The sequence below is a fragment of the Cucurbita moschata genome, unplaced genomic scaffold (genome assembly GCF_002738365.1).
Source record: "Cucurbita moschata cultivar Rifu unplaced genomic scaffold, Cmos_1.0 Cmo_Scf00074, whole genome shotgun sequence".
In the NCBI taxonomy this organism is placed as follows: Eukaryota; Viridiplantae; Streptophyta; class Magnoliopsida; order Cucurbitales; family Cucurbitaceae; genus Cucurbita; species Cucurbita moschata.
This window is the reverse complement of record NW_019268590.1, coordinates 871,140-883,811: the sequence shown is the minus strand read 5'-3', so window position 1 is coordinate 883,811 and position 12,672 is coordinate 871,140. Positions and strand designations below refer to the sequence as shown.

The following is a 12,672-nucleotide window of genomic DNA, read 5'->3' as shown; positions in this document are numbered from 1 at the left end:
AAGGCATTGGACTCTATCAATAACAAATGATCATTTTTGGTATCTTTGCAAAGTCACATAAATTTACCATTAACATTTGGTATCAGAGCGGGTTAGGATCTAAGAGAGTGATCCAAGAGTGATCCAAGAGTGATCCAAGAAGAGTGATCCAAGAAGAGTGATCCAAGAGAGTGATCCAAGAGTGGTCCAAGAGAGTGATCCAAGAGAGTAATCCAAGAGTGATCCAAGAGTGATCCAAGAGAGTGATCCAAGAGAGTGACCCAAAAAAGTGATCCAGGAAAGAAAATGAGCAACGACAAAACACTCACCAAGATTCCACAGTTTGATGGTCACTATGACCATTGGAGTGAGCTGATGGAAAACCTCTTGCCAAGGGTTTGTGGAGTCTGGTGGAAGAGGGTTACACCGGACCGACAGAGGGAACCGAAGTGATTGCAGCACAGAAAAGGAATCTTGATGAGTTCAAGATGAAGGATCATCAAGTGAAGCACTACCTATTCCAAGCAATTGATCGGTTGTGTTGGAACAGATCTTGAATCGTAAAACATCCAAAAACATTTGGGATTCGAAGAAAAAGTTTGGAGGCAACAAAAGAGTGAAGCGGTCTTTTCTCCAACTTTAAGAAGAGATTTTGAGGTTCTTGAAATGAATAATGAAGAGAACCTTGATGATTATTTTGGAAGAGTAATAGCTGTCTCCAACAAGATGAGAAGTAACAGAGAAGACATGTCAGATTCAAAGATTGTTGAGAAAATACTTCGAACTCTGACGGACAAATTCACATATGTGGTGGTAGCCATCGATGAGTCAAAAGACATAAGAAAGATGACGATTGACGAACTGCAAAGCTCTTTGTCTGTACATGAAAAGAAATTCAAGAAGATCAGTCACGAAGAAGGTGATCTAGCTCTCAATGTCAGAGGCAGGAGCAGAGAATGCTCATTCAACAAAGCAACAATCGAGTGTTATAACTGCCACCAACTTGGACATTTCCAATATGAATGTCCAATTAGGTACAATGGAGCACATTTTGCAGAGATCGAAGAAAAGGATGAAGTTATTCTCATGACATATGTGGAGTGTGAAATGATGATGAACAGTTGGAGTTCCGCTTCTGTCGAAGAGAATCCAAAAATTTCAGAATCTTTTGTCGAGAAGATGGTCATGTGTGATTTGGCTTGTGCAGCTTCTGAAAACGGAGGTAACGTGAGAAATCAGGTGTGCAAGATTCGAAATCTTGATGTGGAACTCAGAAAAGAATCTCTCAAGGTTGATGTTGCACACGTTTTTGAAACGTTCGGTGCCGTGGAAGATGTTAATAAAGAAGTTGCGATTGATAGAGTAGAAGAGAAAGATTTTGCAAGAAGTGTAGTGAGTTTTGATGGAAATCAAGATTGTATAAAGGAAGAACTTGTTCAAGAAGTTCGATCAATCGAGAAGTTGCTAGATAAAGGAATCGATTCTCGGAGCATCTTGGAAAAGAAAAAGAAATTACGGTCGGAAGAAGATGAAATTCATGTAGAGAAGGGAAAGAATCCCTCTAGCTCAGGGGGGATCGTGGATCAGAAGATTGCTGATCAGCAAAATGATTCTGAACACATGAATTTCCTCAGACGAAGTCATTTATCTCTCAGAAATTCATTGAAGATTGAAGTAATAGACGAGACTGCATTAGTTGAACCGGTTCATGTTCCCAAGATTGGAAATGGAGAAGGGATTGGTATTGTTTGTCCAACAAGGCCAATGCAGATCAAATTGGACAAATCCCACATATCTGATAGAGGGGAAAAAGACTGATGGCATCTTTATATGTCGAAGAAAATATGTTACTGAATTGATCAAGATGTTTGGGATGCAAAATTACTTGGATTCGTCAGCTGGAGTTGGTTTATCTTATTCAAAAGATGAATCGGATTATAATACTGGTGACGTAAAGCCCATTCTGAATTTCAAGGGTTACTTGGTTGGAAATGGAGTGTTTGATGGAAATGCTCTTGTTCCATTTGCACATGAGATGGGGCTCATCTCTGATAAGCTATTTCAGGAAGTTGAAAATACATGTAAAGGAAACTACTATGAACCCACTGACATGGCCTGTGAGGACAAGCTTGCCAGAGTTGACGAGTTGGTTGATGGCTTAGATGTATACAACATTTTGGAACCTTTCTACCATGCCCCTGAGAAGATAAAGACCAAAAATATCGAGTTGCCGAGCAGCTTCCGATTGCTTGGCGAGACCGAGAGGCCGCTTGCTGTGAGGAAGAGGATGTTTGGTCGAGCCTGGCCTCTTAGAGCTCCTGTCAGAGCTGGCATTGTTCCAAGTTGGTCCCAACTTCTTGGTGACACCGAAGTTCCATGCACTAATGATGAAGTTGCAACAGCATGGTTGAACAATGAAGCAGTGAGAAAAGCAATCCATGCTGACAAGAGTTTGGCAGGCAACTGGGAGCTGATAAACTCAACTTTGACCACCATGCTGGGAGCATGATCCCCTTCCACAAAAACCTTAACTTGAAAGGATATCGAGCTCTTATTTTCAGCGGCGATCATGATATGTGTGTTCCATTCACTGGGAGCGAAGCTTGGGTTCGATCACTTGGATATAAGGTCATTGACGAATGGAGGCCATGGACGTCGGACGAACAAGTTGTCGGGTACTTACGAAGCTAAGAGAACAAAACTTTCTGGTCCCTCGACAATCAAGTAACCATGAAAGGTCAATGTAGAGCACATAAGGGTTCGATGCCATTTTCTCATAAAATTGACAACTAAGGAGCCGACAAAGCCTTTGAAGATGTCATCATTTCAATTTTAAAGGATAAGAGAAGCATTAGAATGCGTGCTATAAACTAAACTCTTGATCGAGTTCAAGGGAGGAAATATTGAGGTAAGTTCAAACAATATTGAGGAAGCAAATTTCTATTAGTTAGTTTTGGCATTTACTGTTAACAGGGTCTGTTCATGACCTAGCCTATAAACCCGTCTTGTTAAGAGGCATTTACTAGGCATTTACTGTTAACAGAAATTGAGTTTTGTTCATAACCTAGCCTATAAACCTGAAACCAACCCAAACGGACTCAAATCCAAAAAAATAAAACCAACCTAACCAAAAGAGGTATGAGGAATGAAAATTTGAAAAGAAACAAAATGAAATCTAGTTTCTTTAATTCAAATTTTGAACAACTTGGCCAATTCCCCTCCACACTCATTTTGATTCAAAAAGTTTCTTTAGCTTGATGGTGGGTTGAGGAGGCTTATAACTCATTTAGAGGAAATTATGTGCAACTATTGATGACCTTTAAAATTGGAGAGCAGTAAAAGTTATCGAGTGACCCTAGATTAATCATGTTATCGAGTCATATTAGATTTAGGTTTAAAATGTGAAATCATGTTATCGAGTCATATTAGATTTAGGTTTAAAATGTGAAAGAGTCGATGTCCAAATTTATAGGATTCAAAACAGACATATTATTGATTCATGGCATTCCAAGTACAGAGGTTTGTAGTATAAAATGAAGAAAAGGAGTTAGGCACGCCCAAGAAGAAGATTGCCTATAACCAAGATGATACTACAAATATCTTCCACAACCTTCCTGTTGTCAGATAGCGCCGATGGGTCCTTTGGCGGCTGCATGAAACTGTCCAGACAGTCGCTGGCCTCCGTCATGACTGCAGACGCCATAGTGTTGACGCTATTGTAGTCACCTTTTCCCAAGTAGTTCTTCCCATCCTCGATGTCGTCGACGGCATCGTCGTAGTGTTCAACACAGGTGGCATAGCGCTCCTTAAACTTGGGATCGGTTGCCTTGGACACCAAGGACTGGGCGAGGACACGACTTTGAGCAGCCTTGTTATAGGCGAGGTTGAGGGTGAAGGTGGCCAACCCTTTTAGGTCTGTGGTGCCAGCAGAATTCAACACGTTAAAGCAAAAAGATGGGTTTCTAGTTTTCTTGCAGATGGTGGAAACGATGTCGTTCTCAAAAGCTACATGCATGGGCACCATCCCATTGAAGAACAGAACGGAAAGGACAATGGAAGAGACTGCAAGAAAACTAGAAGATGCCATTTTTTATTTTTCTGCCTGTTTTGCTCAATTAATTCATAGGGAGGGTTTACCTATTTATACACTCACAAATGTTTCTTTTAATAACTTTTAGAATTTGAAGTAAAACTAAAAAACCAACAAAAATAGACCGAATACGTTACCTTTTTTCTCTCCAAACCCAATCACAAACTTGGCTTGGTTATTATACACCTCTAGTTCTACTGTGCTTAAACTAATAATATTAATTTTACAAAAAAACTCAACCTTTATTAATGTAATATTGAACAATATGTTGTTGACATGCCAGAAAATCATATTCAATAAATAAGGGGATACGTCAGACAAATATTTGTTTTGCCAATGTTTTTTTGTTGGCATCTCGAAAAGTAGTCTTTGCCATCATTGTGTGTTTTGACATGAAAAATGTGAGTCAATCAACTTGACTTGGTTAAAATCATGGATGTGGGAATCATGCATTGAGAAGTTAGCAAGTCAATAAGCTCGACTTGGTTAAAATCATGGGATGTTGAGAAATTAGTAATCACGGAACATTTCGGGGTCATCACGAGATAACCCAGACCAACCTTAGCCCACTATTTCGTGCAAATTTGTTAGAGGCATCGTAAACCTGAAGATAATATAGTGTGTGGCAAAAAGGTATATATAGAGACATCATGCATCATAGAACAAGAAAGTAATCACAAGATACATAACATAACATCATATATGTCTCATGGGATCCCACGTAACATAACATAAATTTAGTTATAACATAACACCATACACGTCAAAGAGTCACAAGTACGACACGTGTAAGGGGCATAGAGCACGAGTCGTTCATACTTTGTACCATTCATCTCACCAATCTAATAGTAAAACCACTTATTTGGTTGACCCAATCCGTCACTAAATTTTCTAAGTTGCTATTCGTTTGATCCTGCTCACCGAGGTTGTGTTTCAAACCAGACTCCCAACCTCATTAAGGGTTGATCCTACTTATCGAGGTTAAATCTACTACATATTATTGTTAAACAAAGATTCACTATGAACTTAATTCAATTCATTTAATATCATAGTTTTGAACTAAAAAATTACATATTCAAATTCTATCACATGTATAGTCAAACTAAAAATAAATCATTTTATTCTGGGCTACCAGACATTTGTTCAAACTAAAACTAAAACTAAAATAAGTTGATAATACTATCTTGAAATAGGATTTTAGAATTCTCTATGTACATTTAATTATGTGCTCTCTTTCTCTCTTCCATATTTACTCTCTATATAATCGCAACAACAGCTCCGTCCAAAAACTGACCCACTAACAAAATAGATCGAGACAACAACAAAGAGAATAGAAAAGAGACAACAACAGCGTTGAGTACCTTACTTTGACCGCTTATAGGGCTCGATTACGAATCAGTTTAAGTGGAATCTGTCTTAAATGAACTGTGATATGTAGGACTATAAATTTTGTGAAGAACTCAAGTAGAAATATTCGTTGAATCATTGGAAAACAAACAATTTAGAGGAATAAAATCAGGGAGAAAAACAAACAATTTAGAGGAATAAAAACAATTGTTGGAAAACAAACAATTTAGAGGAATAAAATCAGGCAGAATGCCCTATTTCAACGTCTAAAGGTTAAGAACAATGACGTGGCAGTCTGTGACCCAACTTGATATGAACCAAAGCATCTCAATCATGTAATATTAATGTATATGAAGGAGAAAAGATTTATTTATGCAACAAAATCTTCTAGATACTTTGTAATAGTCCAAAAATAAATAAACCAATAAACCAATAAAAATAGTTAAAATAATAATAATAATAATAAATTAATTAATTATTATTATTTTTTTTTAAAAAAAAAAACAACCTTTCCCCACTCCTCTCCCCTAACCTCCCATTCCTTCCCACAATTATCTCTCCTCAACCCATTTTTAGCCAAACCCATTTTTACGGCAGAAAGTAAAAAAAGAAAAAGAAAAACAATCAGATTTACTTTAAAAAGAGAATGACCTTTAGTTGAGATTCACTGGAGATTTACGTGAAAATAGATATGATGATGGTATATATTAAATCTTCATTTTTTTTATCCTATTTTTTTTTAGAAATCACAACCAATTATAGTTAGATATTCGTTGAATTATTACACTGATCTAAGAGTTAGAAACTAAATGTCAATCGTTTATACTATTTTAGTTAATCACGTCAGATTAGTAATATTAGATTAAATTTTTATCAGTATCCAAATAAATAGAATAAAGGAATGGCCCATAAAACTTCTGAGGAGGAAACAGTGAGATAAGGAAAGATTTGGAAACAGAAATAAGTCAACCACAACTAAATATAGAGGGAAAGGTAAACACAGCCGGTAAATTTATAGAGTAGTAAAGCCCATAATAACTTAAAATTAAAGCCCACAACTAATGTCATGGGCTCATATAGGTTGACTCAGATTTCAAAGGACCGAATCGAAATTTAATTAAAGATATATTCGTGACAACGACTTAAGCTAGTCAGGTAAGTGAACTTACTATCGACATGATTATATTTTGATGTTGACACGTGCCCTGTGGTTCTGCACGTGTCATATATATTGATATGTGTGAATTGTCTGTGGATCGATATGCTTCCTATATGTTATGTATATGTTATAATACGTGAATTGTATGATAATAGTTACTGTACGATGTGTTCAAGGATATGTTTGAGATAGGATACAAGAAGGATGCACAAAACGAAATGTAACGATAGGAGTAAAATACGTTCACGAAACGTTAAAGTTATGTTACATATCGGAGTGATATGGATAAGAGAGATTGATGGAAGAATACGGTTAGGTTACAGGTAGAAAGGGATAGAGTTGTGATAGATTGATAGAACGATAGCGTTAGGTTAAGTTCTTGTGATGATATGACTAAGGTACGTTCACGTAATGATATGTCTGTGATAGGTATAAGAACGTTACGTTATTACTTGTGTAACAACCCGAAAAAAAAAATGAGAAAAAAAAAAGATAATAATAATAATAAGTAAATAATAATTAAAAAAAAAAAAGTAAATTGTGGACTCTCTCTTTCCACCTTCCCCAAATATCTCCCCAACCCCTCCTCCAACTTAAAAATGATCTGAAAAAAAAACTAAACAGAAACAAAAAAAAAATGGCAAATTTTGGGAAGAGGAAAATTGGAGACAGCCTTCAAGATTTAATAGGAATGGAAAAAGATAGAAAAGTTATCGATGAGTTAGATCTCCTTTTCTTTTATCTTTTGACGGGGATAGAAAAGTTATCTTAGATCTCCTTTTCAATTATTTAGATTTTTGGATATCCGATAGAAAATCAAAATTGATTGAAAATGGGCTTGTGGTTTCATCTAAATGGAATCATCATTTTTAGGAAAGGGAAGAAAACAGACTAGATTGAAAATTGTTAATGATAGCAGTTTTAGGAAAGAGGAGAAAACATAGATTGAAAAAGGAAAGAGAAGAAAACAGAATAGATTCAAAATGTCTTCCGTTAATGATAATAGTTTTTAGAAAAGAGAAGAAAAAAAAAATTGAAAATGGCTTCTGTTAATTGATAGTCTGGAGGAGAAGAAAACAGAATTGATTGAATATTGTTTTATAATTGCATAATTAGATATAGAAATAAAGTGGTACAAAGAGAGAAGAAAATGGAAGATGGGAGAAATTATTAATATATTATAACAAACAAGAGTTGGATTGAATGATTGAAGCACCATGAAATAATATTGACACATTTTCAATTTAAGTTTTACTATCCAACCAAAATTTAGGAACAATGAAAACGTGGAATTCGATTTTTACTGAGACCGTTTTAGAGCTGTATTTTACAATTTTAGTTGGATTATTAATTTGTGAAATGCTAACGAAAGGTGACGAACGGTTCGATATGAAGCAAACTCTAGCAACCTTTGGAGTAGCTCTTGAGGAACGAGAGCTTACGTTAATTAAATTAGGGAATACTTCGGCTAAGGCCAACCAGGTAAGTGGCCTTACTATAGGATAGGCGAAAAATTGTATGAGTTACGATGTTGTATGAACTATGTCGTATGATGCGGTATATGAGTTATGATGATGTATGACCTATGATGATGTGTGGGTTACGATACTTGATGATGTGCTCAATATATATATATTTTGATGAATGTCGTACTTGATATGTTTGATGCACTTTGTGGCAATATGATGAGTATGATGATTGCGTGACGTTTACGTTAATATGATGATGTTTTCCATATTGAGCATGCTATATGATGATGAGTGCCATATTGCATCATGTCGTTAGATCGACATAGGACACAACCCTAAGAGCGTGAAAATGATATTAATATAAATATCCATGAGTATGTGTTACCTAGAGTAACAAAGAGATGAGACTAGAGGGTTGTGTCAGAAGAGACATTATGATGGATTTAGAGGGACCTCATGCATATTGTATGTTCATAAGCATAGGGCTACTTCCCCTAGAGATGATGAGTGCGGACGCGCACCGTATGATGAGCGTGAATGCGCACAGGTGCGAATGCACACAGATGAAGGTGTTCATGAGGCGCATGACACTATGGGGTTCCGCTGACCTCCGGACGTCGCTACAGATTAGCTTGACCAAAGGGTCCAGGGGGTGTGCGAGCGCCCTGGGGATTCACGCTCGCACGTGTGAGTTGTGTGCAGGGAAGTACTACACATCCAATTTGTCCGAGACTGGAGGCCACCCCTAAGATGATTAGAGATAGGTCCCTAAATCATGATTGCATGTGTTTGCATTTGCATGGCCCCCTATAGTGGGGCCACTTACTGAGTATTTTTTGAAATACTCAGGCCGTGTGCCACTTCAATTTTCAGGTAAAAGCAAGGCGCACTTGTACGGAGGACGGCGGCATCGCGAGCAAAGACTGTGGCATGTGCATAGGGTAGACTTATATTTAAATTTCTAGTCTTAAGTTAGAATAGGTTGTTTTGCATTTCAGTGTTTTAAATTATTCTGTATTTGTTTTTGTTTTCTCTAAATTTCAGTATTTCATATTTAAACACGTAAGACCATGGCTGTGTTTTCCAGAGAAGGAGTTGTTTTAAACGTTTTTTTGAAGTTTACGTTATCAATTATATTCATGTAAGAGTTATATTTCCGCATTATAGATGATCATGAGACGTTAGTAGCGACTCTGAGTATGTAGAAATTTAGGGTCGTTACAACTTGTGTATGATATGATACATTGTGATGCAATATGTCATAGTATGATGTGTATATGATGAAATGTTATGTTAAAAGCATAGAACATTATGTTAGGTCTCTTAACTTGTGTGTATACAGCATGATATGAATGACATGAAATATAACCCCGTTAGAATTATGTATGATTTGAGAACGGAAGAATGAGAAACAATATGATATGAATGATGAACGATATCTGAAACGATATGAAAAATGATATGATATGTACTTAATGCTAGCAGGGTTGTATTAAAGGATAATAAAATTGTAGAAGTAGTGGGGACCTTCATGCATTATGTGTGTTCATGCATCTAGGGGGATACCCTTATTCCATCACGAGGGTACGGACGCATATATCCAATGGCAGGACAACGATCGTTATGCTTTGCATAGCGCTGCCGTGACAGTTACTAGTTCTAAATGGTCCCGGCATAAGGGGCTCCCAGAGTATGTCCACCGGATAAAGAAAGTGGCCCAACGGTTGCGAACTAGCTGGTGAGCCCATACTCGCACATATGGGCTGTGTGTAGACTATATGGTACATGTCCACGATTACCCGTTAGGACAGCACCGTAGAGAAAACAAAACGAAACGAAACGAAAGATATGTCCCATCATTTCATTGCATGTGATTGTTGCATTTAACCTCAATAGTGGGGTCATTTACTGAGTATTTCTTTAAATACTCAAGTCATGTGCTACTACATTTTCAGGTTAAGGCAAGGCATTCCGGTACGGCTGACGACGGCATCGTAACTCGAGATCATGGCACATTGATATGGAAATCAACCCAAGGGAAAGTATGGAACGGATTACCTTGATGATCAAGATCAAGAGTTAAGAAAACTTGTTTCTAAACTCGTGATTCGAATCACTCCACAAGAGATTTGATCAATATCACTTGAATGACTCTACATGCAAGTTCTAAACACAAGAATTTGCAAAGAAAGTTTAGCTCTCAACAAAGCTAAAATAGAAATTCTATTCTTAATTCCAAAATTTGATGTCTAATCAAAGAAAAGAAGGCTTTACTGAAAGGTTCGCTTCCAGTTGTTGTATCCGATGCTGCTGACAGAGCAGAAAGTAGAACGTTGGGACAACCTTAACCTATGTGATACATAACTTTCAAATTAAATGGGCTAGTAAATGAAAAATACCCATAACCTCCATATTAAAATGGCTAGTTAATGGTGGAGTATAGTAACCTATGTGAGTTACAATATAACCTTAACTCTTGTATTTAAAACTAGCTTAAATATGACAAAGAAATAGTTAAACTACAATTAAATAATGCAATTAATAAAATGTGCTTATTAGTCATCATTGGACTAGTTTCTTAAATTCAGCGGAGTTTATTAAATGCAACTTAAAGTGCATTTAATTCATCTCTTTCTTGAAGCTCAACTTTGCATAAAATATAAGGAAGGTCTCCAACGTCTTCTAGAATTTTCTTTGATGAGCTCACCATGGCTTGAATATAACTGTATAAGGTTTGTTGTAGCTTCTTGGCTCTCGTCCTTGTAATTGGACCTTGAGGTATGAAAATTCTTTGGTCATGGTTCATATCATTCTCCCCCTCTTGAGAAGGATTCGTCCTCGAATCCAAGCCATCACCTACATCAAAAGGACTCAAATCAACAACTTTAAAGTTGCACTAACATCGTCCTTACTTGGTAAATCAATTTTATAAGCATTATCGTTGATGCGCTCAATAACTTGAAAAGGTCCATCTCCTCATGGTAAAAGCTTAGATTTCATGTGAGTAGGAAATCTTTCTTTTCGAAAATGCACCCAAACCCAATCTCCTGGCTTGAAGATGACAATCTTACGTCCTTTATTAATTCGGGTGACAACCTTGGAATTTTGTTTCGCAATTTGTTCTTTTACTTGCTTGTGCAGTTTATGAACAAACTCAACCTTGGCATTTGCATCAAAATTCACAAACTCCTTTGACGGTATAGGTAACAAGTCGATGGGGGTTAAAGGATTAAAAGTCATAAACAATTTCAAAAGGTGTGCATTTAGTAGTGGGGTGAACAACCCTAATATATGCAAATTCTATAAATGGCAAACAATCCTCCCAAGTCTTATGATTCTTATCAATAATAGTCCTAAGCATAGCAGTCATGGTTCTGTTAACGACTTCAGTATGTCCATCCGTTTGAGGATGACAAGTAGTTGAATATACTAGCTTAGTTCCTAACTTACCCCATAAAACACGCCAAAAGTGGCTTAAAAATTTTACATCACGATCACTAACGATGCTTTTAGGAACGCCATGCAATCGTACAACTTCCCTAAAGAACAAGTCAGCAATATGTTTTGCATCATCGGTTTTGTGACAAGGAATAAAATGAGTCATTTTACTAAATCGATCAACCACAACAAAGATGCTATCATAACCTTTCCTAGTCCTAGGTAAACCTAAAACAAAATTCATTGATATATCAATCCAAGGACCATTAGGAACCGGTAATGGGGAGTATAAACCAAGTGGTTGAAGCCTAGACTTGGCTTGTTTACATGCTATGCAACGAGCACAAACTTTATGAACATCATGTCTCATTTTAGGCCAAAAAAAGTGTTCAGAGAGCATATCATAAGTTTTAGAAACTCCATGGTGTGCCATTAAACCACCTCCATGAGCTTCCCTCACAAGTAGCTCACGGATAGAACAAGATGGTGTGCAAAGTTTGCCTTTTCGGAACAAAAATCCATCTAACAAGTAATTATCCACAATGAGTCCTTTTTCACAAGATTCAACAAAAGGAGCAAAGAACATGTCATGTTGATAAAATCCTTTAGGTGTTCAAAACCCCACAATCTAGCATTCAAAGTATTGAGGAGGACATACCTTCGTGATAAAGCATCTGCAACAATGTTCTCCTTACCTTGTTTATATTTTATGACATAAGGGAATGTTTCAATAAATTCTAACCACTTAGCATGTCGTCTGTTGAGTTTATTTTGTACTCTCAAATGCTTTAAACTTTCATGATCCGTATGAATAATGAACTCCTTAGGCCAAAGATAATGTTGCCAAGTTTGCAATGCACGAACAAAAGCATAAAGCTCTTTGTCATAAGTTGGATACCTCAAAGATGCACCAGTCAACTTCTCACTAAAGAATATTAAAGGTCTTTGATGTTGCATTAATACAACACCTATCCCTAGTCCACTAGCATCACATTCAATTTTAAAAGTAGACTCAAAATTAGGTAATGCAAGCAAGGGAGCATAACTCAATTTTTCTTTCAAAGTATTAAAAGCAAGTTCTTGATCTTTTTCCCATATAAAGGATACATTTTTCTTAACAAGTTCATTCAAGGGTGAAGCAATTGTACTAAAATTTTTAATGAACCTACGGTAGAAAATTACAAGACCAT

At 36.6% G+C, this 12,672-nt stretch overlaps 1 protein-coding gene and 1 pseudogene across 1 annotated transcript; one reads left to right on the top strand and one right to left on the bottom strand.

Annotated features, from left to right (window-relative positions):
* Window positions 1-1,843: 1,843 nt before the first annotated feature.
* LOC111438396 lies at window positions 1,844-2,805 on the top strand (annotated as a pseudogene).
* A 721-nt stretch (window positions 2,806-3,526) lies between these two features.
* Window positions 3,527-4,066, bottom strand: LOC111438395 (pectinesterase inhibitor-like). The gene has a single exon (XM_023076301.1). It carries the CDS (start codon window positions 4,064-4,066, stop codon window positions 3,527-3,529), a length of 540 nt encoding a protein of 179 aa, XP_022932069.1.
* Between the last annotated feature and the right edge of the window lie 8,606 nt (window positions 4,067-12,672).